This window comes from Martes martes (assembly GCF_963455335.1).
Source record: "Martes martes genome assembly, chromosome: 13".
Taxonomy (NCBI): Eukaryota; Metazoa; Chordata; class Mammalia; order Carnivora; family Mustelidae; genus Martes; species Martes martes.
In genome coordinates, this window is record NC_137901.1 from 79,940,682 (window position 1) to 79,968,279 (window position 27,598).

At 58.7% G+C, this 27,598-nt stretch overlaps 1 protein-coding gene across 2 annotated transcripts in view; it reads left to right on the forward strand.

The window, feature by feature from the left end:
- TESC (tescalcin) overlaps positions 1-25,499 on the forward strand; it is a gene marked incomplete at its 5' end in the record, with an annotated part of 48,094 nt that extends 22,595 nt beyond the window's left edge. The window contains 6 exons of one of the 2 annotated variants that reach the window (XM_080822202.1): positions 12,529-12,609; positions 17,264-17,403; positions 19,454-19,515; positions 19,618-19,725; positions 23,129-23,176; positions 25,232-25,499. In XM_080822202.1, coding sequence (XP_080678328.1) covers positions 12,529-12,609; positions 17,264-17,403; positions 19,454-19,515; positions 19,618-19,725; positions 23,129-23,176; positions 25,232-25,309 — 517 coding nt within the window. In that variant the 3' untranslated portion in view covers positions 25,310-25,499. The remainder of the gene's footprint in view (positions 1-12,528; positions 12,610-17,263; positions 17,404-19,453; positions 19,516-19,617; positions 19,726-23,128; positions 23,177-25,231) is intronic. The other variant, XM_080822203.1, reaches the window with a different exon arrangement.
- Positions 25,500-27,598: the final 2,099 nt, after the last annotated feature.

Genomic DNA, 27,598 nt, shown 5'->3' on the forward strand with positions numbered 1-27,598 from the left:
CCTGGGTTACCCCCTTTCCTGCAACAAACCCGAAGTTGTTGTGATTCTTTTGGTCCCTTCTAGATGAGATGTTCTAGCGCTAATCTAGAGCCACACCTGTTTCTCTCGGCATCAGGAATGTCTAACTAGAGTGAAGACAGTGGCCAGTCCGCCATGCCTGCCTTACCCTGACTTCCCCAAATGGGACGTGCTCCTGGCCTCTGTGCTTAGAATCCCAGGTCGATGTTGAAGGTCTGTTGAATGTCTCTTGACTCTGCTCCTTCTCAGTGGTCCATTCCGGCCTCAGGCAAGATGGTCGGAGCAGCCTCTGGTTTCTATCAAGGAAACCGGCCATCCTACATTATGTTTTTAATGCTAATCTTGTAGAAGGTATGTAGGTTTAAGGGGGATGCCTTATCTGTACTCTTTCTCCTAGAAGAGTGTGTTCAGTCTTAGATGCTGGCTGAGTTACATGGAACTAGGTCAGTGAGACGTCCCAGTTAGCACGTTGGATCATCACAGAGTTGGCCAAGAAGCTTGGAGTCAGACAGTAGCAAGCAGAGTTTCCAATGCAAAGTAAACAGCATGCTACCACAAACTTTCTAACAGATGTGGTCTCCTAAAATAAATATTCAAGGTCTCAAGGTTACGGTCTCCGAAGTTCAAAACAAACATTTGAATAATCCAAGGGAAGCTTCCTCCGTCTTGGTGAACAGACTTAATCTTCACCTTAGTTTTATGGAAACTGACAGATGAAATATCCACTTTCCCTTGTCTGTCTAAACAAAAGCATGTTGTTAATCCCATGCTTTGTATTCTCAAAGCCTCCGTTCCCAGAGCATAAAGTCTCATGGTTCCTGGGGCCCCCTGTCTCCATGTGGTTGTATCCAAGACAGAATGAGAGCCAGTTAGAAGTGGCATCTTTAATTCCATCCAGGACACCTGCTAAAGCCCAGGAAAGAAGGAAGAGCGAGCCCAGCAGAAAGCCACCTGGCTTCTCATTGGTTCTGCGAGTGTTACATGTCTGAGTCCGAGATGCAAATTTGTGGTCCTCCCCGCCCCCAAGCTGTGAGGGAGTGGAGCTGGGTCCTCAGCCTGGGGCCGGGGCGGGGGGGTGGGGTGGTTTCCCAGGGCAAGGTGGGCTGAGGAGCAGGTGCAGGGTGGGAACACCGGGGAGTCTAAGGGAAGTAGCAAGGGACCACTGCCCCTCCTTCCGTCAGAAGTTTCTGGTCCCGTGCTCTGTGCCAGGTGCTCGGTATCTGGGCTGGTGAATGCAGCTTACTGTGCTGGTGGGTGACGTGTGAAAGTAGGGCTCCGTTTCTCAAGATAATTTTCCAGCAAGTGATGCCCCCAGCCCTGGACCAAGCTTCTGTGCTCGGGGGTCTGTGGGTCTTAACTGTTGAGAGGTTTTAAGTTCAACTTCCCCATGTGTTTATAAGATTTTCAGACTTGGGGGAAGCAGAGGCGAAAACCCACAACACGTGGGAAACCAATGGCACCGGCATCCTCTGTGGCAGGGGCTCTGTGAGTGCGAGTGAGTTGCTTTGTATCTCTGAGCTTGTCTCGTCACCCGTAAAGTGAGCACAGTCCGGCAGGGTTTGGTCTGGGCCCTAAACGTGAGCGGACACCTGCTGGAAGATTCCACTCTAAGCCCATTTGTCGGTACTGGGCGGCCGGGCTGTCCTCCTTCCACCACTGCTGAGGCCTCACGGAGCCACGCTGAGGGGCCGACGGGCAGGTGTCTGTTCCTGGGGCCGGAGCGGAGGTGGGAGCACAGGTGGTGTGTGAGAAGGCGGCTCTGATGCCCACGGAGCCCCTCCCAGTTGGAGGTTCTAGCATCCGAGCCCCGTGTGGCCTAGGGGCCTCTCCTGGGCTTTGCAAGGACACACCGAAACACGAACTGAATGTGCTGTGCACACACACTCTTTCCCAGCGGGAGTGTGTGCCCAGATCGCTCGGGAACCTTCCTCATGCAGGCTTGGCTTTGGCCGGTGTGTGGGGCCTGACACTCTGCATTTCTACCCAGCACCTGTGCCACACACCCCCTGAGCGCCCGGCCTGGGGCGTAGTAAGCGCCCAGCAGAGGAGGCCACGGCCTCCTGTCTCCAGGGCTCAGATGTCCGTCTGTATGGTACTCCCTGCCTCCTCTCATCCTGAGCCTGAGCCTGTAGCCTCCCTCCTCCGCCCTGCATCCCTCCGCCTCAATCCAGGGTGGCCTTTCAGTCTTAGTGGCAGCGGGGTTTCTTCTGGAAGTCAGCCTCGATGATGCCCCTGCCCCGTCAGCAACCTGTCAAGCTCCCCGGGCCCCTTCCGTCTTCCCTGTGGCCACACGCCACGGTTTCTGCCTCCCCGTGGGATGGCGAGTGTGTGTGTGTGTGTGTGTGTGTGTGTGTGTGTGTGTGTGTGTGTGTGTGTGTTTTCCCCTGGGAACCAGATAACCACGCAGGTTTGACTCACAGGTCTGGAGCAGAAGCCCAGACTCTGCATTTCCAACAAGCATGCGTGGTCACGGAGAGGTCAGCAGCCCCCAGCACCCAGGAGGGTGCCCAGGAGCCCCTCTGGGTTGGGTGGGAGGAGACTGCACCCCTGCAGACCCTGGGGGCCCATGTTGCAGGCTCTTGTGGGCACACGAGCCGTGGGCTCTGCCTGCCCATCCTCCACACCCACACCCAGGACCATCCTATGCGTCATGCTTTTCCCACCTGGCCTCACACAAACCCTGAGTGTGTCTGCCTGGCCCCAGGGAGCAGACCCTGCTCAGGGCTCCCCGGTGCCCTGAGGTCATGTCCGTACTCTTTAGCTGGGGTTCACCAAGGTCTCCGAATGCTGGTTTTGGCTTTGAGGAGGTCTCCTTGTGGACCTTGTCTCCTCCAAGATAACCCTCCTCCCTGCTGCACTCCCACAGCCTCCTCCTGGGGTGCCCCGTCCCCCTGTTGACAGTGCAGAATCGTAACTGTGGCCATAACGGACAGCGGGCCCCATGAGGGGCAGGAACTGGGTCTTTGTCCCTGGCCCTGGTGCTGTGTCCTGGGCTGGTGACACACCAGAGGCGCTGGGAGGACCACTACCGCTTGGTTGAATGAACGGGGGAGAGCAAAGTAATGAGGAAGAAACGAGAGTTTCTTGCCAATGTTCTGTATGAGCCATGAAGCGTGGAATCCATGAGACTTGTTAAGGCCGTGTCCCTCCATAGGGTGTGCAAATCCCCGGGGAAGACTTTATCCAGGGCCTGGCTCGTAGGCATGTTCGTGGGTGTAAGCGGTTCTTAATCGAGCGTGTTGTGTAGCTGGAGCCCGTTACTTTAGTCTTCTCAAACCCCGCCGGAAGTCGTGGTAGGAATGCCCGTTCTCCCCATTTTACAGATGGGAAAGTCAGGCTCAGGTGCTGTGTCTGTTCCCGAGGCACACAGCTTCTACATAGAGGAGCTGGGATTTGAGCCCAGGGCTGACAGCCCTCTGTACGAAAGCTGTGGGCATTGCTGTAACTTGGGAGTGGCCTCCTGGGGACCTCAGTCTCCCTGCTCTGCCCTCTGAGGACCCTCCACCCCTGTCATGCCGGGGTGGGCATGTGTAATCTCCCATCACCAAAGCCCTAGCTCCAGTGTCTCATAACCTCTGCTGGGAGGCTGGTGGCCGCTGCACACAGTGACCTCCCAGCCCAGGGGGAAGGAAGGAGGTGATAGACCACAGTGTTATAGGCAAACAGGCCTGCCTGAAGGGCCCCTTCCCAGAGCCGCTTTGTTCCTAGTCTTGCCTTTTAGGACCTGGGGAGGGTCAAAAACCTGCCGGTTTTTGGGTCTCCTAGGTGCTCCTGCCCATCCTCCCAGGGCAGAAGGGGTGAGCAGCCCTGGGCTGGGATCTGGTCCCCTGCACCTTCTCCACACTGCCAAGGGTTTCTCCAGTGACCCTGGGCCGAGCCTTCAACCTCTCTGATACCTGGGCACATCCAAGGAGCTGTGGGCTCTGCTGGGGTTTCCGAGTAGGGAAGGGAACTTGGCCTCATTAGCATGGAGCCTCGAGAAAGACATCGCATGGGGTCCCCTGGGTGAGGCCCCCAGCACCACAGCCTGCGAGGGGTGTGCGAGGTAGCACTCTTTGCCCTGCCTTCTCAGAGAATGAGGTGCCCCGAGAGCCTTTTAGGATCCTGTGGGGCAGTAGTTGGGGTGGGGGGAGGGGTGGACACCTCAAGTGCAAAAAGCCCCTTAAAAGTGACCATTTAAATCTGCAGGTTTTAAACATAGACTCCTAGTAAGTTTTATCAGTTGCATTAAAAAAGTAATGAAGAATTGAGTTTCTGGATTGGTGACTTTGATAAATTGTCTATAGCTTAAAAAAAAAAAATCCCACGGGGAAGAAATGCCAGAAGGGATTTAATTTTAACCCACCATCTCCTGCCCATGTCTGGTTGGTCCCTCGTCCTTCTGAAAATGATCTGAGGGTGTCCAGGCACGGCTTCACTCTGAGGCGCGGGAGCTGCTATCTCGGAACCCCACTGTGTGTGTGTCCAGCCCCTGATTAAAAAAAAGAAAACCAATAAAGCTGCATTCTTTTTCTTTAAGGGCTCCCCCTAAATTGTGTATGTTTCAGGACCCCCCCAAACCCAAGTCCTCTGTGACCACCAAACAGTGAGCTCTGAGTCCTCTTGGAGAAATGCTTGAATAGGAAACGGTCATTAGACAAACTTATCAGGTACTGACACTGTGCAGACCTCTGTCCCCCCAGAGCTTTTCTTCCAGCAGGGAAGCCCCGCCCCTAAGTGACCCCACGAACAGATACGAGGAAATTTCCAATCATGAGGAAAATGCAGTACTTGCCTCTTGGCCCCGTGTCTGTCTTTAGTTGGGGCCGGTCACGTGGCAAGTGACTTACACAGCAAATGTTACTTCCCGAGCACACCGTGGCCAGCTCACCACCCCCCAGAAATAGATGCCGTGGAATCCCTTCAGGGTGATGCAGGCCAGGAGGAGGTCTGATTAGATCGAGCCACATTACAGAAATATTTTTAGATTCATCAGCCGCCGAATGCGGAGTGAGTCCTGGAGTAAACGGAGCCGCGCACGTACGAGGTGGAGAGGAAGGGAGCAGGGTTCCGTGCTGATGGACACCAAAGCGCCGAGCGGTGTTTTTTCATTTATTATTTGAGAGAGAGAGAGAGAGAGCCAGCAAGCACCAGCAGAGGCGAGAAGCAGAGGGAGGAGGAGAGGGAGAAGCAGGCTCCCGTGCTGAGCCCGGAACCTGACGTTCAAGGTCGGCTCCCGGTCAAGCACGCGCGTGGGAGCCCCGGCTAATACGTGCAGGTACAGGGCTGCGCGCCCACTTGCCCGGTCCCACGGGTCTCAGGAACCCCGTGAAGTTCCCCCATTATCCCGTCTTCCAGATTAAGAAACTGAGGCTGAAGAGGACAAGGTCCTAGCAGAGCTGGAGCCCCCAAATAGCTCTTTTCTTCACCGTCTAGGATTTATCTTCGGGTGGGTTTACCTAGGGAGGATCTTCCCCGCTTCGAAGAAAACCCAGAGCCCACAGTGATCATATTGCTTTTCTCTACAGTAAGGCCTTTTAATTGTAACCCATTCACTTAGCTCTTAACCCGTCACACAGCTAAAAATGTCCTTTTTTTTTTTTTTTAAAGTACTCCCGACAGTGAACAGTTGAGGCTCTGCCTGCATCATCAGGCCGTTTTCCTGTCAGTGTGTAATGAACTCCGAGAGTTGATGAGGATGAGTCCTCCCTTAGAAGCCTCAGCAGGCCGGGTGCACATTCATCTGACTAAGAAAATCCCATAGAACTCCCCAGGCAACAGTGGGCGGGAGAGCAGTCCCTCCCGCCCACACAGGTGACAGGGAGAGCCAGGCAGGAGTCCCTTGGGTGTGAAGGGTGCTGAGATGTCCCCAAAGCAGGACAGAGCTTTCTAAAGGGACTTGACTAATTCGCAGGCACTCAAACATACGGTTTTTACGGAGACATTTTTCTGGGGAGGTTTAACCCTGACTCGGCCCTTGCTTGCGGAAGCAGGTGGCCAGCCTTCCGTGGCTCGTTCTGGCTGGAGTGAATGACCCGTGTGCTCCCTCTGCCTCTCCTTGGGGGGGAGGCGTGGGGCCTGTGGATGGGGCCCATGGAGAGAGGAGGGAGGGAGGGTCCCAGAGGTGAGGAGCCGGCAAGCGAGTTCATCACGTCTGAGCCGTGGAAAGACACGGGATGAAGGGTGCGTTGTCTCTTGGGACTGTGGTGGGGAGAGGAAGCTTGGGGTAGGTGGCCGCGTCTGGGCTGGGCTGGAGCAGAAGGGAAAGAGGGAACCGTGTGTGATGAGGAGGGAAGGGGCGCTCTAGGCAGAGGTGTGGGCAGGCCCCGGTGGGATGCGCTGCTCCCCTCCCCCGCGCCCCCTCCCCCAGCCCCTCAGCCACGGCCTCTGTCTGTTCCAGCCTCGTGGTTGTTCCTGCCGTTCCAGCCCCAGCGCTCTGGAACACACGCACTGTTCCTTCTGGCAGGGTTTCTGGTGGCCTTTGGGGCTGGAGAATCTGTGTGTGAGTGTGTGCGGGGGGGTGTTCTGGGGGCTCTGCCCGCCAGATGCCAGTAACTCCCCTCCCCCGGGACGACAGCAGAAATGGCCCTGAGACGTGGCCAGGTGTTCCCTGGGGGCTGAGCATGCGCCACCCTCTGGTCTCTGGCCAAGCGTCACCTTCGCCAGGATGCCTTTCTTGATCACCCCCCTGAAACCTCATCCAGTTCCCCGGGTCTCCATCCTGTCCTTGCCTGGTTTGCTTGCAAAGCGTTCGCTGCTGCCCGAGCCCCTCTGTTTTCCCTCTGTCGTCTTTCTCCTGCTGGAATCCCTGGAGGGATCTTGTCTGTCCTGTTCACTGCTGAAGCCAGCACCTAGAGCGGCGTCTGGCCCGTGGAAGGTGCTGGAATCCTTGTTGCCTCCCCTGTGATGAGGACATGGCAGGTGTCGGGAGGGCAGCTGGGTCCGGGCCTGCAGCGGGTACGGGAGAAGCTGAGAAAGCATGTGCAGGGAGGAATGACGTTGGTGATGCCACCCCCGGCTTTCGGAAGAGGGACTTGCCCAATGGCAAGGGGCCCAGGGTTCTTTCTGCCAGAGCTTTTGTGCAAAGGCACGTGGATGGGAGACACAAATGCCTGGTGCACTTAGGGACTTTTCTTAAACCTTAACTGTCACACGAGTTCCCTGGGATCATGTTCAAGTGCCGGTTTTGATTCCGGGCCAGCTAAGGCTCTGTTTCTCACAAACTGCAAGTGATGCTGATGCTGCCGGTCCGGGGACCACACTTTGAGTTTGGCTAGCATTGGCTGGGGAGACCCGTGCATGATGTGTGAGGCTTGGCCCCTTGTACGTGAGTCCTGTGGGGGCCAGTTTCCCAGTAAGTAGCACCTCGTGGCCCTCATGTGGGGAATGTCACCCGCTAAATGGCGGGCAGGGGGAAGGGGGTCCAGGAGAGTTGGGCAGGCAGCCCCCGAGTGAAGGCCCCTCTTGGATGGACCACGGAACCTCGGGGGCCCTGCTGTGTCCTCAGCTATCGGGCTACTCCCTGCTGGTGGCAGAGGACGGCCCCGAGCCTGCAGAGAGAGCTTTGCGGTTGAGCTGGTGCTCGGAGCTGCCGGAAGCCGGCCCCTCGTTGGTGGTTTCTTCGTCTTCCTTCCCTTGCGGGCTGGATGCTTGTCTTGCCTTCTTTGTGGGTCTCAGATGGGGCCTCTAGAGGCTGCGTCAGGGGAAGGGGAGCAGATCCCCAACCAAGATTTCAGTCCTTCTCTCTCTTTCAAGTAAAAACCTGCCACCGGGAGGAAGTAGCAAGGGTCACGAAGTAGATGGGGCCGTTACAGCACCCTTCAGACTCCCCTCCCGGCTGTGGGACCGTGGCCTCCTCACTTCGCCTCCCGGGACCTCAGTTTCTCACCTGTCCAAGGGGGATTATGGGTGTGTGTGGGCTGATTAAGCATGGCAGTGTTTGCAAAGCACTTAGCACAGCCAGTGGATGCTGGTGGGGTGGGGAGTCTTTAAACCACCGGGCTTAACCCCCAGGAGGAGATGTGCAAGTTGTGTGCCCCTGGGGCCTCCATGGGGAACCTCTCCCTGCTGGCCACTGCAGCAGCATTGCCCCTGCCCCCCTCCCCCAGCGTCAGCTCCGGCCCCAGAGCCCTGGGCTCACGGGGAGCAGAGTCCTTTCCCATGGCGGCAGCCTGGGCCCGGACACGTGCCGCTGAGCCGGTTCTACCAGCCCAGTGGGCACTGGGGGCGGGTCGGGAGGAAGGAGAATAGGACCGAAACCAGCATTTATGGGGCATTAAACCATGGTCAGCCTTTCCCAGGCTCTGGGCTCCAGGCCTGCAGTCGCCTTGTTGAAAAGGGAAGTTGGCAAATACCCGGGAGGGTCCCCAAGGACCAGACAGCCAGACCTAAGTCTTCCTAGCATCTGCTTCCCCGGGATACTGCACACTGTCTGTCCGTTGATATCCTTCTTAGCAATAAGAAGGTTCTTTACCTCTGCCTCAGTTTCCCTATCTTTAACTTGGGGACAAGTGTCTGCCTTATAGGAGAAGAATGTAAAGCTCTTAGAGTGGCACCTGTCACCTTGGAGTGCACAGAAGGTTAGCTGCTGCTAATACTGTCCTAATTTTATTTTAAAGATTTATTTCAGAAGAGAGAGCATGCACGTGTGTACATGCATGCAAGCCGGGGGAGGGGCAGAGGGAGACAGAATCTTTGAGCAGACTCCCCGCTGAGCGCAGAGCCTGATGCAGGGCTTGATCCCAGCTCCCCAAGATCCTGACCTGGGCCCATCAGCAGCCTAACCTGAGCCACCCAGGCACCCCGATTGTCCTAATTTTAAAATGACGAGCTCACTGTGTGTCAGACCGTGTGCTAGGCTCCGTATGGGTATTTACCGGATTTCTTAATTTCGTCAACCCCGTGACACTATCCAGACATTCTCGTGACCCCCATTTTACAGCTGAGGAAACTGAGGCTTGCCCAAGGGCACGTGCCTGGTCAGGAGCAGATCCTGAACCGGCCCCGGGTGTGCTTGACTTCACGGCCCCTTTGCTGTGGGCAGCGCTGGGTGTGCACCCCCCGAATTCACAGATGAGGAAACTGAGGCATGGAGCGTCTGTCAGGTGCCCGTGTGAGGAAGCTGAGGTTTGAGTGTGGGTCCAGCGGGTATCTGAGGACAGCTGGAGCAAGGGCAGCTGGGCTGCAGAGACACCTGCAGAGACCTGCCGGAGGCTGTGATGTCCAGACCCAGGACACTGTGCCCCCAGCCGGATTCCTAGCATCTGCCTCACCTCTGCCCCTGGTTAGTGGAAGGTCAGGCCTCATCTTGTTAATTTTCTTCTGCAGACATGTGGTCAGGCTCTGCGCGGTCCTCCCTCCCTCCACGCCAGCCCCAGGGAGCTTCTGGCCTTTCGTGGGATTGCATGGGGGCTGGAGAGGGCTGCTGGCGTGTCCCTTCTTACCCCCCTTCCAAGCCCACGGCCCGTGTTTCTCAGCCTCCTAGAACCTGCAGCTTCCCCGTTGCTGGCTCTTTCCTTCTGGGGAATTAACCGGACCCATTTCCACGTCCCAGGCGTGTCCCCACATAGGATGCTTCTGGCAGCTCAGGGGGATCGTTCCTCTGACAGCCGGTTCCCAAGCTCAGCAAAGTGCAGCTGGGGTTTGGTGCTCTCCAAGAATCCAAGGGCATGTCCTGGGAGCAGCTGAGAGATCTGGACACCTCGGCAGGGGGACTGAGCCTGGCATTAGCCAGATGCTCAGGACAGAGTGGATGAGGAGCCCAGCCCTGCCCGCACTCACCACGCCTTCCGTTCCGCTGTTCGCTCTGCCCACGGCTCTCTGAGCACCTGAGCCGCCCCCAGCGGCGCGAGGCACTGAGCCCGTGGTGTGTGAAAGCTTCTGTCTGTGGCATCTGTGTGCCCACTTTACAGATAGGAAACCGAGGCCAAGGCCAGATTAGCGGTGGCTGGACCCCTGACCAAGAAAGACAGGGGGCTTAGGGGGTCTCAGCCACAAAGCTGCTGGCCGCTTCTTTTCCCTTCGCCCAGAATTCTCTCTCGCTCTCCACGTGGCTCCTCTGAACTGACCTGTACCCATGCAGGGGTCTCTGGGCATTCCGTCTCTCGTCTCCCGTGGGGGTCTCCGGCTCTGCTAGTGGGGAGGACAGCACACCCAGAGAAAGGTGTCAGCTCTCAGAGAGGGAGACCGTACAGCCTGCACAGACCCCTGCCCCCGCCCCAGGTCAAAGGCAGAGCACTGTCTGCCTCAGAGCCGCCTCCTGTCCCTCCCTGCTCCCCCTCCCCCAAGACCTCTCTCCTGATTTCGGGCCACATAGGTTAGTGCTGGTACCTTGTGTTCTTTCTATAAAGAGGGTCATAGTGCAATGCTTCTTTACTTTTGGTTTTTCAGCCTCTCTTGGGGAAATTTTTTAGATGTCTTGTTGAGCTATAAGGCGCATATTCTACAGTTTACCTCTTTGAAGTATGCAGCCAGTTTGAGGACATTTCCATCACTCCCTCTCCCCTCCCTGCCACCAAAGCCTGTACTGATCAGCCACCACCCCTGCTCGCCCCCCGCCCCTGGCGGCCAGCAGTCTGCCTTCTGCCCTTCTGCCTTTGGATCTGTCCTGAGCAGGCCCATTCTGGTCATCGCAGATAAAAGGATCCTCTGGGATGTGGCCGTTTGTATCCGGCACTTTCTGCTTGGCCCCATGCCTTCGAGGTGGTCTGCATGGCAGTGTGCCTCAACACTGCGATCCTTTTTTTTTTTTTTTTTTTAAGATTTTATTTATTTATTTGACAGAGAGATCACAAGTAGGCAGAGAGGCAGGCTCCCCACTGAGCAGAGAGCCCGATGCGGGGCTCGATCCCAGGACCCTGGGATCATGACTGAGCCGAAGGCAGAGGCTTTAACCCACTGAGCCACCCAGGCACCCCACACTGTGATCCTTCTTGTGACCAAATAGTACTCCGTCACCCCAGGCTACTGTTCTGAGCGTGCCCCCTTCTTCAGCCCTGGGATCTGAGGAATCCAGAACGTGGCGTCCACAGACGCTGGCTCCTGAGTTTGGCCGGGCGTCCCCTGAGCCAGCCCCACCAGGAGCCCTGGGGGCGGGGACAGGAAACAGCGTGGGGGTGGCAGTGGGGTCGCGGAGGCATCTGGGCACCCGAGCCAGGCTCCCCTTTCCCCTCTGGGCCTGAGCCTCCCCGTCTGTAAGGTGGGGACAGGACAGGTCAGCCACGTGCTTCTGAAAGCTTCCAGCTCCGTGTTTGAGTGTCCGTGTACGTGACACCTCCTTGTTCCCGCCAGGCGTGAGTTCGAGTTTTGAGCCCCGGCTCTGTTGTCGATCCCAGCCCCGGACAGTCTCAGCTTAAGTAGCTGATCTACCTCCCCGGGGTCACCAGCCTGGGCCTTGGGTCCCTCCCAAGGGCACTGCCCCTTGAAGTCCATGGAATAGAAAAAGAAGGTGAGTGGCAGATTCTGAGAACAAAGGACAGCTTTTTGTGGGCAGGGCCGGCAGGTAAGGACCTTCGCTGCCTCCTCCCCTGCAGACCCGCAGCCTGTCCCCCACCCAGTGACCCCTTTGCCCAGCGACGGTGCTGTTGGGTTTGAAATTCATCCTCTTCTGCCCCAAGCCGGCATCTTTTTTTTTCTAAACAGCTTTCCTGAAATAGGCTTCACATACCATACAACTCGCCCTTAAAATGTACAATTCCATGGCTTTTAGTATCCTCGCAGCTGTGCGTCCAACCCCACGATTTCTGAATCTTTTGATCATCCCCTAGAGAACCTGTACACTCAGCGGTCCCTGTCCATCGTTCCCACCCCCCGGTCCCTGGCCACTGCTGGTGTCTGTTCCGTCTCTGCGGATCTACCTCTTCGAGACTTTGTGTGTGAACGGGGTCCCACACTGTGTAGTCTTGTTGCCTGGCTGCTTTCACTCGGCCCCTGTGATGTGTTCAAGGCCCAGCTGTGTTGCCGCGTGGACCCCGCGTCCTTCCTTTTCATGGCTGAGTGATACTCCGTCGTCTCGGTGGACCTCGATTTACCTACTTCTTGGGTGACAGACCCTTGGAGGAGTTTTTCCAGTTACGAGTGATGCCTCTTGCCGTCCACAGATGCATTTGGAGGCGAATGCGTGGTATGGAAGGACTGGGTCCTGGACTGACTCTCCCCTCCACCCGCTGAGGTCTTGCCAGCCTGTCTTCCAGCCCCAGACCAGACTGGCCGAAGCAGGCTCTCCTCACCGGGGGTCTGTGATGGGCCTCAGGGGTCTCTGAGCCCCCGGAAGGGGGTGTACATCTTGTGTCTCTGCATTTTCTGGGGGGTGAAGGTCCGGGACACAGAGCATCTCGGAGCTTTCAGATCCTCCCAGCTCCCAGCAGTCGGAGGGGAGAGCAGGGGGCCGATCAGTGCTGTGTGTTCCAGGCCTGTTCTCATGGGACCTGCTCAGGATCGAGAAATACAGCCTGAGGAGTGCTAACACGCCACGTGACCTTGGCTTTTTCCCTCTTCTCTCTTTCCCCGGTGCTCCTCCTTCCTGGGACCCAGCAAGGAGAACTTCAACAACGTCCCTGACCTGGAGCTCAACCCAATCCGATCCAAAATCGTCCGTGCCTTCTTCGACAACAGGTGCGTCTTTGTCCCTGAACCGGCCCGATGGCAGGTGACTTCGGCCTCGAGAGAGAGCATTTCACCCTTGCACCTGCTTACAGGCCCGGAAGCCAACACAGAGAAGAGGGGGCAGCACTGAGTAGGAGTTAGAGGCACAGCTTGGGCTCAGACAGCTCCGGCGCTGGGTTCCTGGCTGGTTGACTCTGGGCAGCTCACTCAGTCCCTCAGGTCTATTCAGCAGTTTGCTGCGGCCGCATAACAAATTATCCCGATACTTAGCGGTTCCAAACGAATACTTCTTATCTCACTGGTCCTGCACATCAGAGATCCAGGTGCAGACTAGCCGGGTTCTTGGGTTCAGGGGCAGCTGGGGCCTCTGTCATCTGAAAGCTTGACCGGGGCAGGCTCTGTTTCCAAGCGGGGACTGTCCGCCAGGTCTGCTCACACATGGCAGCTGCTGGCCTCCCGCAGAGCGACGTCCACATGGAAGAGGGGAGGGGAGCTTGAACCCCTGAGCTGGAAGACCCCATTTTTTTGTTAACCTAATCTTGTGAGGGAAATCCCATGGTTTTCGCTGTGCTCTCCTCATCAGAACTGAGTCGCTAGGTCAGCCCACGGGAAGAGAGGGGACTACACGGGCACTGGCTGCAAGGAGGCGGGAATCACTGGGAGCTGTCTCGGAGGCTACCTCAGTTTCCGTATCTGTAAAATGGAGGTCACAATAGCATCTGCCTCTAGGAGTTGCTGAGGGAGCTCTGAGACGATGTGCGCTAAGGAGTTGGCTGTCACTCTGCTTGTCGCCCTGATGTAAAGAGAAACTGAGGCATAGAGCAGTGGTGCAGTGTCCCAGAGCTGAGGCTCCAACCAGAGCTCATGCCCTCAGATGTCCAGCGTTGTTGGAGCTGACTTGCGTGACTGCGTGGAGACTCACTGTGTCTGAGGCTTTATCAAGAGTCGGATGGCATACGCCCTTCCCAGCCTGCCAGGGCCCCAGGCCTGACCTCTTATGTCTACATAGATGGTCGAGAAACGGGGAGAACTGGCGGAAAGAGGAAGGAAGGGAACAGGCGTGTTGTGGCCAGAAGATGGGTGGTGACTTCCCAGGCCGGTCTCAAGTTTGTGAGCCTGAGCCACTGAGCTCTGGTTCTGCTAAGGCTGTGCGGCCCGAAGCAAGGTGCTCAGGCTCCCTGAGCCTCCCCTCGTCATGGGTGGGGGGGTAGGTGGCCTCAGCTTCCCTGAAAGATGCAGAGGCCTTCCTGCAGGGCAAGGCCAGAGAGACTGACCAAGTGTTAACGAGACAAAGCCGAGAGAGAAGGTGTTCTGGGAGGACTGAATGGCATGTGCAAAGGTCCTGTGGCACAAGAAAGTGGAGTGAGTGTGTGTGGCAGAAAGGAGGTCTGGCCGGAGCACAGAGAGAGAGGCTGTGTGAGATGAGAGGTGTGGGGAGGGCAGAACTGCAGCGTGTGCAGCCCCCTGACCAGTAAGAGGGGTCTTGACCTTAACCTGGGAGCAGCAGTGGGGCTCTGACAGGTTTAAGGCAGGGTGGGGATCACACACTCTGGCTGCCGGTGAGCTGTGGGCGACAGAGGCCCAGGAGGAGGTGTCGTGTGGTCCCTAGGCTGGAGGCAGGGCTGCTGGGTGGAGGTGGAGAGCAGTGGGCAGCTTTGTGACACATGTGGTGGGGACAGAGGGAAGGCTGGGTCTTGGGTTGGAGGTGAGCAACCAGTGTCAGAGGAATCTACACAGACGATTGTCACCTTTGCCAGAGGGATGGCACACGGTCCTTGGTGAAGAGGAGGTTGGAATCTCCTTTTTGATCCTGGTTCTGTCTGAAGTATCTGGGGAGGAGGCCTGGGGTGGGCAGGAGGCAGCTCCGGGGATGGGGAGGGGCTGGCAGGTGGTGATGGGGGCCACACTGGGGGAGGTCCCCCCCAGCATGGAGTTGACATGGCTGTTGGGGTCTGGACTTGAAGGTCTCACAGAGCGACCAGAGCCCAGGTGTGCCAACATGAGACGGGAGTGTGCGTGAGGATGTGGGCCACGCCTGCCAGTATGTGTCCGTGAGGCTTGATTCCAAAAGGCTCTGTGCAGACCTGGCCCCTCGGGAAGTTGGCCGGATATCAGGGACGCAGCCTTCTGTAGGGTGGAGCTGGGGGGCTGGTGGCTCCCGTAGCATGAGGTGAGCGAGGGAGGGGCGAGGGTGGAGGCCTGCTCGTACCAGCTGCCTGGGGCCTGCGGGGCTGGCCTGGGCCAGGGCCCAGCAGGCGGGTCCCCTGACCCTCCCCGGCGCCCTAGCAGGGAGTGTGTTCAGACTGGAGAGAGGGCGCTCCTGGCGTGGAGGAGAATGTTCTGGGTCCTGACTGGGGCGTGGGTTGCACAGGTGCACACTGTTCAAGTGCAAAATCTGTGCCTTTGACTGTATATAATTATTCCTTAAAACAAATCTGACCTTGGGTCGCAGCTTGGCGTTCATCCATCACCCCTGGGAACAGGGCGTGGCTCCAGGAGCTGTGTTGTTGGCTCCTGGGGTAGCCTTCCGGTACCTGCTGGGCTGCCGCCTGTGAGTGGTGGCCTCTGCCGAGGGGACAGGGCGTGTGCCTGGGGCTGGAGCTGTGGCCTCCGTCTGGCTAGGGGACAGGAAGGTAGGGCCCACGCAGGCAGCCACTGGACTTCAGGACAGCCAGTCAGAGGCAGGAGAGTCTTACTTGGAGGGTCGGAAGTTAGGACAGCCATCGGAGGCTGGGGCAGGTGCGGTGCTACCTGCAGGGAGGGAGGGGCAGGGATGTTAGTCGGTGGGGGAATGTTGAGTGTCCAGAAGGAGGACCTCGAACCAAACCTGTGGGGACCCCTGTGGAGTGGAGAGTGGCAGGAGGGGTTGCCTGGGGCTGGGCTGGGGTGGATGGTGAGACCAACACCCGCCTTCTGGGGCCCCGGGGGAGCAGGGGGAGGGATTGGGACTTACCAACTGAGATTTGAAGCCTCTGGAGAGCTTGAAACAGGGGAGATATAGGGTCCAATTTGCGCTTCTGCAAAGCTCTTTCTGGTCCTGGGGATGGTGGCAGGTGGGTGAGCAGGGCAGGAGCGTGGGAATCTGTGAAGAGGGCAAGATTGAGGAAGGGCTCCCCCAGCCTGGCCCTGGGGGCCTGCGGCCAAGAGCCTGTATACCCTTCTCCATCCTTCACTTTTTTTTTTTTTTTAAAGATTTTATTTCTTTATTTGTGTGAAAGAGAGCGAGTACACAGGCAGGGGGAGCAGCAGGCAGAGGGAGAAGTAGGCTCCCCTCCGAACAGGGAGCCCAAGGTGTGCTCAGTCCCAGAACCTGAGCCGAAAGTAGATATTTAACCAACTGAGCCACCCACGCGTCCCCACATCCTTCGCTTCCTGTCCTGGAAGTTCCAAGGGGATGAGGGGAGGACTTTGGAGTGGGGTCCAGAGACAGGGTTTTCCTCTCAAGACAGACCAGGGTCAGCCTGGCTTCCTAAGACCTTTGCGGACCCGGACTGTGGACAGAGGAGCCGTCTTAGAGGGTGGGGTGAGCCCTTCCCCACCTCTAAGGGCTCCGTTCCTTACAGGATCATCAGAAAGTTCAAGATGAGAAAGATTGCTCTAAACTGGGCATCTTTGTGGGGTGCCTGGGTGGCTCAGTGGGTTAAAGCCTCTGCCTTCGGCTCGGGTCATGATCCCAGGTCCTGGGATCGAGCCCCGCATCGGGCTCTCTGCTCAGGAGGGAGCCTGCTTCCTCCTCTCTCTCTGCCTACTTGTGATCTCTGTCTGTTAAATAAATAAATAAAATCTTAAAAAAATAAAATAAAATAAACTGGGCATCTTTGCACGAGGAATGAAAAGGGCCCCTCCCAGCACCTTCTGAAATGCACGTCGCTGGGACAACCTCGGCCTGTCTTGACTTATTAAAAGATCTGAAGTTATCTGTAAACTTTGCACCTTGGCAGTAAACCGGTGACTCAGCGCTGCCGAGCCCATCGCTACCGGAACTGCCAGCAGCCGAGAGCGAGCAGGAGTCGGCCAGCTTTTTCCGTAAAAGGCCAGAGTCAATATTTCAGGCTTCGTGGGCCACGCATGCAGCGTCTGTCGCACGGCTCAGCTCTGCGGTGGTGGACCTGAAAACAGCCACAGACGCGGAATAACTGGCTGGGCGTGGCTGTGTGCCAATAAAACTTTATTTATAGACCTTGACATTTGCATTTCCTATAATTTTTATGAAATTTTGCCACGGGAGGCTATTATTTGGGGTTCCCCCAATTTTGTCAACCATTTAAAAATCTGAAGCCCCTTCTTCATGCATGGACTGGACCAACACAGGTGGCAGGCAGGGCTGGCCCTGGACAGCGGTTTGCCAGCTTCAGATCTGAAGGGAAGGGTCAGGAGAGGTGGCTCCGTGAGTTACCGAATTGCTCGGTGCCTTGGTTTCCCCACATGGGAGTGCCCACCCCAGTGCACCCCAGCCCTCACCAGCCCCCTTGTGCTGAGCTCTGGGAGGGCAGCACCGGGCTTGGGACAGACCTCCGGGGACCACCCCCGCCGACCCCTGGTGCCCCTGCGAGCAGGTTGCTGGGAAATGGAATCCAAAGCCAGGAGGGCCATAGCGGGTGATGCGTGGGCCCAGAAGGGCCGGGTTCACACGCTGCCCCTGTTCTCCTCTCGGCTCCCGTAGGAACCTGCGCAAGGGGACCAGCGGCCTGGCCGACGAGATCAACTTCGAGGATTTCCTGACCATCATGTCCTACTTCCGGCCCATCGACACCACCATGGACGAGGAGCAGGTGCAGCTGTGCCGCAAAGAGAAGTTGAGATGTGCGTGCACGTGGGGGCGGGTTGTGTCTCGCAGGTCCCACCGCACCCCTGCAGCCAGCGGGAGGTGGGGGGGAGGCGAGTGTGGAGGGGAAGGCCAGGGGACGCCCACCCGCATCTTTTGGGCGCTCAGTCTCAGTTGACGACACCCACAGAGGCCCCCAGGGGGTGTTTCTCCCCCAGGTTGGGCCGTGGCGGCTGAGGCTCTCGGGGGATGTGAAAAGAGCAAGGCCCTTGGTTCAGACAGACCTGGGCCCTTCCGCCAAGCAGCCGTGTCACCCTGAACCGGGACACAGGACGCTGATGGTGAACACACGCGGGTTCTGAGGCTCAGGGAACTCACCCAGGTGCTAAGGGCGCTGCCTGGTCCCTGGGCTCCAGAGCCTGCTTGGTTGTGATCGGGCTGGCCAGCAGCACGGGGTCCCGGGGTGGCCTGTGTCACGTGTCCCTCCCCCGTGTGGACTTTCCCAGGACTCCTGACGTCCCGCTGTAGGCCACCCGAGGCTCAGCCCTGTTAGCGGAAACAAGTAAACATGGGGACTTGGCCGTATTTAGCTCTGGAATGCGTACGTGAGGGCTGGTGGGAACCGCCAGGGCTGGGGGCCCCCGAGTGGCCCCCCTCTGGTGCTCTGGACCAGTAGGGAAGCCCGGTGTCGGCCCAGTGTCCCACCTGCTCTGAAGGCCAGGTCAGAGGTCGTGGGGGCCCCGGTTTCCCTTCCCTTAACAGGGCAGCCGTAGGCAAACCCACTAACTTCTCTGAGCTTGCAGAGTACAGTCTGTGAAATGGGCTCAGGGCAGCCTCGCCTCATGGGGTCACATGCAGATGAGACGTAAAGATGTTTGCTGCACGTTGCCCGGGGTGTCCAGTTGGTGCCAGATCAGTGCTAGCACAGGGACTTGGGGAGCTGCAGGCTGAGTTGGTGGGGCTGAGGGGCTGCCTCCCCCTCGGCTCCTGGCCTCTGCTGGGCTGCCGGGTGCATAGAGGAACAAAGCAAATGACACAAAGTGGACTAACGAGAGGAGAGGAGGTTCTGGTGTCCCAGCCCGTGCCCATGGGGGCCGGCTCAGACCAGCCAGGGGCCGGGGTATTGGCAGTACGGCCCATGACCCGCCGATGGTAGCTGCCTGCTTGGGTCTCTGAGGAATGATGATTAAAAAAAAAAAAAAAATGTTTTTTAAGATTTTATTTATTTGACAGAGCACAGCAAGAGAGGGAACACAAGCAGGGGGAAAGTGGGAGAGGGAGAAGCAGGTCTCCCGTGGAGCAGGAAGCCGGACATGGGGCTCAACCCCAGGACCCCGGGACCATGACCCAAGCCAAAGGCAGATGCCCAACGACTGAGCCACCCAAGCACCCCCCAATCTTTTTTTTTTTTTTTAAAGATTTTATTTATTTATTTGACAGATCACAAGTAGGCAGAGAGGCAGGCAGAGAGAGAAGGGAGGAAGCAGGCTCCCCGCTGAGCAGAGAGCCCTATGCGGGGCTCGATCCCAGGACTCTGGGATCATGACCTGAGCCGAAGGCAGCAGCTTTAACCCACTGAGCCACCCAGGCGCCCCTCCCCCCAATCTTATTTTTAAGTAATCTCTCTACACAACACGAGGCTCAGACTTACCACCCCAAGAACAAGAGTCCCACACTCTTGTGACCGAGCCAGCCAGCACCCCAAGGAATGAGACTTTGAAATAACTTCGATCTGTCCGTCAGTTTGTGCTCAGCGTGTGCAGGGATCTCCAGTCCTGACCCGCCAGTCTGGGCAACACCTTGAAGTAGGTGCTGCTGTTGTTCTTCCCATTTGACAGATGGGAAAGCTGAGGCTCAGAGAAGTTAGGTCACTTGCCCAAGGTCACCCAGCAGGAAATAGACAGTCTGGGCCCACGGCTTTTGCCCTTGATCCCTGCGGTGGCCACATTGGGGGTCGTTGTGGATGTCTTTTGCTCATTTTGAGGTGTATTTCCGAGCAGGAGGGTTGGGCAAGCAGGGGGACGTGGGCCTCCCCTCCCTGCTCGTCTGACCGAGCCCCCCTTTCTCTCTCTCCCCTGCCGCCCCCAGTTCTGTTCCACATGTATGACTCGGACAGCGATGGCCGCATCACCCTGGAAGAGTATCGAAATGTAAAGTATGCTCCTCGGCCCGCAGGCCAGGGCTCCTGGCCCTCCCCGCCCTGAGGCCCGGACGGAGCCCCGAGGTCACCGTGTGTCTGCCTCGCCCGGCAGGTGGTGGAGGAGCTGCTCTCCGGGAACCCACACATCGAGAAGGAGTCGGCCCGCTCCATCGCTGACGGGGCCATGATGGAGGCAGCCAGCGTGTGCGTGGGGCAGATGGTGAGCCGCGTCCCAAACCCCCGAGCCCTTCTCCCCGACCAGCCTCTGCCCCGCCTTGCCCGGCTTGCTTCTGGAAGGTCCCGCAGGGAGACCCCCAGCACTGTCGCCTCCCCCCCAGCCTCAGGTTGTCAGCTCGTCAGACCGTTGTTCATCTACAAGTGGCTGGGAGGGGATTCCTGGCCTTGAGACGGACGGGGTCAGCAGGGGGTCCCCTCTGGGGTCCTTCATCTGGGACCCTGGTGTGGAGCTGGGAGTGGGGATGTGTGTCAACGAGACTCAGCCTCAGGGCTGGCACCTGTGGAGGGGAGTCCCCCACTGGCCCCAGAAGAGATGTGGGGCCAGAGGCAGGTGTGGCCACGGAGGCATCACGTCGCTGCCGAGGGCTGAGCATCGGGGTCTCTGCACGGGGGCTGGGGGCCCCTGGAGGCTTGTTGGGGTCGTGCTGGGGTCGAGACGGCTGGGGCATGTCTCAGGACTGTGCCGGGCCGGTTAGCGCAGGGCTGCATCACCTGGCGCTGGTGACACGTGGGGCAGGACAGCCATCGGTGGGGGGACCATCCTGTTCAGCCGAGTTCCTGGCCTCCACCCACTGGATGCCAGTCCCTCCCTCCCAGTTGTGACAGCTAAGAACATCTGCAGATATGGCCAGATGTCCCTGGTGGGGGGATGGGATCGTCCCCAGTGAAGGACCATAAACTAGAGGGGCACCGATGTAGATGGTCTGCAGGGTGACTGAGCGGGGCGACTGGCATGCACGTGCTGCGTGGTGGGGCAGGTGGAGGCACCTGCAGCTATGCCCCAGGCAGGCCAGGCGCCCCCGACGCTCCTGTCCCCGAGGGTGGCTGCACGGCCTGTGCACACCTCATTCCATAGATTTGTCGTCTCACGTTAGCCTGAGGACGTAAAGAACTTTCTGGAATTCGGGGGCAGCCCTCTTTACTATGCCTGGTGGACTTGCTCTTGGAGGGCTGGGTGTAGCCCGGCTAGCCCCTGACACGGTGGCTTTGAGCCCCAGGACCCCGAGGGCAGGCACCTGACCATCTCTGTGACTTTGTTCGCTGAGGGTTTTGGCTGGTCCCACGGAGGCCGTCAGCTCTTCACACCAGTGTGTTACGTGGCCCCAGACACCTCCCCAGCCTGAGTGGAGGGGCGTCTTCCTGCCAGAGCTGGCTCTTTGTGCCCCACGCCCACTGTTGAGGGGACTGGCAGGCCCGGGCCTGCTCCCAGGGGCAGGGGCTGCGGTCACTGTACTGGGCTGTGTTTTCTCTGCTTCTCAGACCTGGGGCGGGCAGGCTTCTGGCTTCAGTGAAACCGCCCCACTCAGCAAATTAACTGCGGCAGAGAGGGCTGGTGACCTCAGCGGGGCGCGCAGGGATCCCCTGCCGTGTCGTCGAGCCAAACTCCCATTTGATTTAATTACACTCTCCTCCTTTAAACGGCTCCCCGTCCCACTCCAGTTTCCATTGGTGACAGTTTTCTTAATTTGCCGTAGTAAACTCGCCGGCAGCTGGCAGCTGCGGATCTGCATAAAATTCGCACAACCTCAGAAGCGGGGGCATCGCTGAGCCCAGGCCTTCTCCCTGGGGGTGCATCCCGAGCGCCTTTCTTGATTTACGGGTCCTCTGGGTGCTTTTCAAATATTCTCTCCTGCAAACGTTGGCCGGTCACACAGAGGAGCCGTGTGCGCTCATATCTGCATGCAGGACCGGGACGGGCCTCGCGGCTGGGTTGCACGCAGGCGGCCCCCGGGGACGCTCAGTGGCCCTGCCCGCACCGCCCGCCCCGGACCGAAGCTCCATCAGCTGCGTTCCTGGCCTTCCTGAGCCAGCCGTTGACTGGAGCCGTGCTGGCTTTCCAGAGCGTTCACCCCGGAAGCTCCTGTGGCTTGGGGGTGTGGGGGGCTGCTAGGCTGGGGTCTCCGCTGGGGGCTTCCCCGGCCCTCCCTCCGCCGGTGCCCTGCATTCGGGGCTATGGAAACTTCTTTCTCATTAGCTCTCCTCTACTGCTGTCTCTCTGGAGGCATCCCGGGTCCCCAGGGTCCCCACCACTCCCCGTGTGCCTGGGCAGGAAGGGCAGGGAGCCCCAGGGAGGGCAGGCCCCGGCATTTGAGAACCGGTCACATTTATAAAATTTATAACGTATCACGTATCACGTAGATACGTTTTCTGTATGAAAAACAAGTGTTTGGAAACCACAAAGGGTGAGGAATCCGGTCAGGCTCTTGGAGCCTCCCAGCTGGATGGGGGGCCTGGCTTCATGCGCCTCAGTGGTCTTCTCTGTAAAATGGGAGCAAGGACGGGACCCGCGTGGCAGGTGCTCAGGGCGCCTGCTGTTTGCTTAGACAGACACCAGGACAACGCCGGAAAGGTGTACGATCTCTGTGCCCTGCTCCCTCCGGGGAACCGCCCTCGTGGGGTTGTTTCCCGACATACACCAACGTGGACGTGTATATCTTTTATTTCTGATTTACACAAAATGGAATTGAACAGACCCTTTCTCCTCTTCTCTGTGCTGACCTCCCCACCTCCACGGGCCGGACAATGGCAGACGGTGTCTGGTTAGCCGTATGGGACCAGACTGGCCTGGGTTCACGGACCTGCCGCCATCTTTCTGCTCGGTTTTTCCCACTCTGTATCTCAGAGACTTTTCTGTACCCGCACGTAGAGATCGACCCCTTCTTAGTGGCTGTTTAGTACTCAACAGCACAGATGCCCAGGATTTATTTAGCTGGTCTCCTGAGGATGGACACGGATGGCGGCTGGGCGGTCCCTGTCACAAAGGGTGTTGCAGGCCGGGGTGAGGTTTGGGGAGGCTTGGCTGTGCCAGAGCCTGAGATAGCAGAAGGGGCAGGAGCCCCACCTCTGGCCTCATGAGGTCTGTGTGTGCCCAGAGGGGGGACAGACGCACATGGAGACTGGCACTGACCATGACTGGCTGGGGGAGAGGCCCCGCAGGTGACCCTTATCACGGTGACTCACCGGGCACGAGGGTTGGGCTGCAGAAGCCAGCCCTCCCCCCCAACCCCTGCCCCAGTGGTCTGTGAGCTCACAGGGTCAGTGCGGGTGCAGTGGGGCAGGGCCAGGAAATGGCAGGAGGTGTGTCCATTGGTGGCTGAGGGGGAAGGGGGTCCATGCCTCTATGCCCCGCTCTTTCTCGACACCCTCATCCACCGGGTCTCCCCTGGGGGGCTCGGGCGGGTCCCCAGTTAGCCCGCACCCTCCTTCTGTTGTGTTGTTATGCCAATGAAGGGGACCTCGGAGTTCAGGGTGATGGCCTCAAGCCGGAGGCAGCAGTCCGGAGGAACCCCCTTCTTCTCTTGATTAAAGGGGCCTTGGCGTCTGTGTCCTGGGGCGGGGGGGTCTCCTGGTGGAAACCGCTCACTCTGCATGTGCTCTGTCCCCAGGAGCCTGACCAGGTGTATGAGGGGATCACCTTTGACGACTTCCTGAAGGTGGGTGTCTAGGAGGAGCGGTGGGGCTCGAGGGAGTGCCCACTGGTTAGGAGGAGACCCGCTTCTCTGTGGAAAGTGGTCATGCCTGGGCGTGACCTTTAAAGCTCGGGCTTTACTTGATTTTATGGGGAGAGTCCTCTTCACCTGCGGTCGGGGCACCTGAAGTAGAACAGAAGAGCTCCAGCCAAACCTGTCTCTCCCCGACGAGTCCCCGGCCCCCTTTGTCAGAAGCCTCGCTGCTGACAGTTGGAACCAGGTTCTGGAGTGTTCTGTGCCTGTAAGAGAACTAGCTTTTCCCAGAAGCACACCGTGTGGGATTCTCCTGTGCCTCGGAGAAGGTGCCTTGGATGTAGCTGCCCACCCTCCCAGCCCCCACGGGGGGATACCCAGCCTCTGCCGTCACAGATGTGCTCCGAGCTTGGGAAGCAGGACCCCTCACTGCTCTGATGGGTATAGACCCAGCGGAGGGAGATGAGCCTGTTGCGCCCTCTGCCTGGCTCTGAGTACCCTGACAGGGGGTTGTTCTGGAATTTGAGGAAGGAAAGGAAGTCAGGGAACGGGACCCAGAGGCTCTGGCCCAGGGCACTGTGGCAGCCACTGACCAGCCCGAGGGAAGGGACAGGCCCGGGCCTGGAGCCAGGCCAGGACTTGGGTGGTCACAGCCCCAGGGAGCCCAGGGCAGCTCAGATGGGCGCTCCTCCCAGGCGGCACAGCTCACCTGGCCAGCAGCAGCGCGCTCTGCAGAGGAGGCGGCAGGCAACACAAGCTTCTGAGCCCCGGTGTGCAGCCTCCTTTCCTGCACACCAGGGCTGGGCGGGTTCTTCCCCAGAAGGCTTCCCCTGTCTGCCACCCCCATGCCTCCGCTGCTCCCCAAGCCCACCCCACACCAAGGAGGCCTTTCCCGATCAGCTGGCCCTTGCACTCCCCTGAGCCTCACCAGTGCCCCTGTTGCCACCCGGCATTTAGCAGGAAACACCCTGGGTGCCCAGCTAGCTTGACTGGGAATGACGCCTGGAGCTGTTCCCAGGGAGCCAGGTCTGATCGCTCTGCACGCTCGCCAGACCCCACCACACCCAGAACAGGTGCAGGAGACCACAAAGCTGCTGGGGCATGGTGGGTGTGTGACAGTGGCCAGAACGGCAGCTAGGCCTCCCCGCAACCCGGGTGCTGACAGGGCTCTGACTGCAGCCTGCCTACAGCCTGGTGACCGTCCCCAGGGATGCTGCAGGTGACAGCCCGAGAGAGTTTGCACCTCTCACACGAGCAGGGGGACCAGTCACGCCCACTGCCGCATCCGGCCCTTTTTCAATGTGTGGCCCCCGAGGGCCAAGGAGCTGGCAAGTGCAGTCCTGAGAGTGGGGGGCGGGCTGGCTCTGTAGTGTGGCAGATGGGATCGGATGGCCGAGGGATCCCCCGGAGCCCTGGCCAGGATGGACTGTAATGGCAGAACCAGGACCAGGTAGGTATGTGACAGTGGACATCTGTGGGCAGAGATGACCCTTCCCAGGGAAAAGCTTGCCTCCGTAGAACAGGGTGACCTATCCCAGGGAAGCTATAAAGACCAAATTGCTGTGACCTTTTAATGAAGGAAGGTGGCTTAATAAAACTTGGCAGCTGCACAGTGCTTAACAGCTTCCAGAACGTTCCTACGGATGATTGCATCTGAGCCCCCGGCGTTGCGTGACTTACGTGGGCAGCGCGGGTGGGGGTCTCGGCATTGTACTGATGAAGAGGAGGTTTAGTGGGGTTAAAGAATTTGCATGAAAATCGTGGAGCCCAAAGTGGGGTGGGTGGGATTGAAATGCCTTGGAGCTAAGAGCTTGGATTCCGTACTTAATAATAACTTGCTGTGACAATTATCAGAAAGGATCCAAATGTCAGAGCCAAATTAACCCGCAGAAAGGCAGATGGAAGTTTCTCTTGTCTGTTAGCTCACAGTCTTGAGAGCAGCCCTCTGGTTTTCACCTGCCCTGGTGGCGGGGCGGGCAGGTGGGACCGGGGCGGGGACCTGGGCGGTGGCGGGGACACGTGCTCATGCTGCTCTGTCCATTGCAGATCTGGCAGGGGATAGACATCGAGACCAAGATGCACGTGCGCTTCCTTAACATGGAAACCATCGCCCTTTGCCACTGACCCGCCTGCCCCCCCAGAGGCCGCACTGTGCCCACAGCCTCCCGTGGGGCCCGAGGCCGCAGGGCTGCTTCTGCCACGGCTCGTGTAAATAGCCCCCACTTCTCCGCTGTCTTGTTTTCCCGAGGGTGTGGTACCTGGGACCTCGCTGTTTTTATCTCTAATAAAAAAGAAAACGGTTGGTTTGTTAATGAACGTGGCTCCTGTCTGGTCCCCACGGCCACTTGGTGGCACGAGGCTGAACGTGAGCAGACAGTGGCTAATTTCCAAAGGCTGGTTTGGCAGAGCGGAGGTTTTTTCCTCGCGTTCCCTGATTATATTTGGGTGAAGGGGTCGCTCTTTTCGCCGCACGAGTGCTGGGCAGTCGAGGGAGGCAGGCTGCTCCCTGCTCTCTAGTGGCTGGGACTCAGGTTGTGACCGAGTGTCCGGCCTGGAGGAGAGGACGAGGGGGACCCGCGGTGACACGCCTGAGCCCGCCGATGCTACCGGGAGTGCTGGACTTGAGGCCTGGCTGCTGACGCCCTGCTGGGCCCAGCATGGGGCTGCCCCCAGTGGTGGTGGCAGCAGGGCAGGTGAGTGTCCCAGGGGAGGGGCTCCAACAGCTCCACAGTCACCTGTCATGCGGGGGGGGGAGGGCGGGGGGGATGGGTTATGCTGGGGCAGGGAAATGAAGGTTGTCCATCTGGTTGGTGGCTGTGACCGGTGGGTCAGCAGAGGCCAGGCTTGGGCTGAATGCTCGGAGTCGACGTTCAGAGTGGCTGTGGTCACTGTGGTCACTCACCGCTAGTGGTGTTCCAGGCCTCCTTGCTCGGTTCCTCCCATCCACACTCACTGGGAGGTTCCTTTCTAGCCTCCCAAGAAGGTTCTGGTAAGCGACAACCACGGCTGTTGGCATTCTGCGTTCCCATCGCTTTGTTACCAGTGTGCTTCATCTCAGACCTGGGCGTCGGGGTTCAGAACGTGAAAGGCGCAGGAGGGCACCCCACGTGGTCCTGGTCCTGGGCCCGCCAGGCCCTGGCTTGCCCTTCCCGGAGGCACTCAGGCCAGCCCGCTTCCTCGACATCTTTCTGGGGCTGTTTGTGTGGACACAGGTGACTGGAGTGCTGAGGACAAGCTTCACGTCGTCCTTCGAGGGAGAAGGTGAAACGGAGCAGCGAGATGGGTGGCAGGGGGAGCGTGGCCGAGTGCGGGGCGGATGTGCGAGGCTGCTGCCCCTTGGCGGGGGCGGTTTCGCCAACGCTCCTCATGGAGGACCTTGGGGGCGAGAGCGGACCCTTGCTGGTGTCCCGTTGGTAGTCGGCGCCTAGGACTGACCCCCCCGGGGCCCAGGGCCTGAGGGCTGCGGGCCTCCACGCCCCCGGGTCAGGGTGGACGGCTGTCAGGCAGCGCGGCCCCTTTGTGAGAAGCAGAGGGCGGTGTGAAGTCACTTCCAGAACTCTGCTGCTAGGACGAGCGCTTCCTCAGCCAGTGTTTTGACATTTCCAAAGCGGTAGGTGGGGGGCGACGGCAGAGGCCTCGGCTTCCTCCCCTCCAGGTGCCAGCCATCTGGCGGGCCGCTGAACTGGGAAGGAGCCAGCCAGGCAGTTTCCTGGAGTGGGAGCGGGACACAGTGGGCCTCGCTGCGGCCCCTGCCTTCTTGGGCGGCTCAGAACTGCCCCGCTCACGCCCTCGGTTTCCCCGCTGCCAGGGGATAGACTCTAGCATTGCTGGGATAGGCTGGTACGTGGAATCCGGAGCTCTCCCAGCAGTATCTCTGCTGGGGAAGGCCCCTGCAGCCTGGACGAGGCCGCCTTCTCCCCTTCCCCACCCCCAAGCAGGTGGGACTCACCTTGACTTTGAGCTGCAGGACGGCTGGCACGGCCACTGTACGCCTGCATCTTCTGGGACTGTCCCAGTTTGCTGCAATGTCGTGTTTCTCCACAAAGGTAGCTCACTAATGGAAAGTGTTTTTATAAATAATGTTTCATCAGCCCCCGTGCTCTGGGTTTTAGTTTGGGAGAAGCAGCCACTCAGGGCCTATAGACCACTGAGGGCCACAGCTTACCTAAGCAGCTAATTAAAATGAGAGTCATTCACCATGGGCCCGGTCTGGGCTGCTCCAAAGAAGGCTCGGTTGGTCCCAGTCACCGAGGTTGTGCTCTGAGGCAGGGGTAGGGCCGATTTCCATCAGAGGGTGGCCTGCAGCGTTGTCTGAGAGCCTGCCCGCCGGCTCCCAGCGAGCCAAGAGCATGAGGTGGTGGTTTTGCTTGTTCGGTCCTTTGGGGGAATGATCAGGGTTGCTGTCAGTTGGTG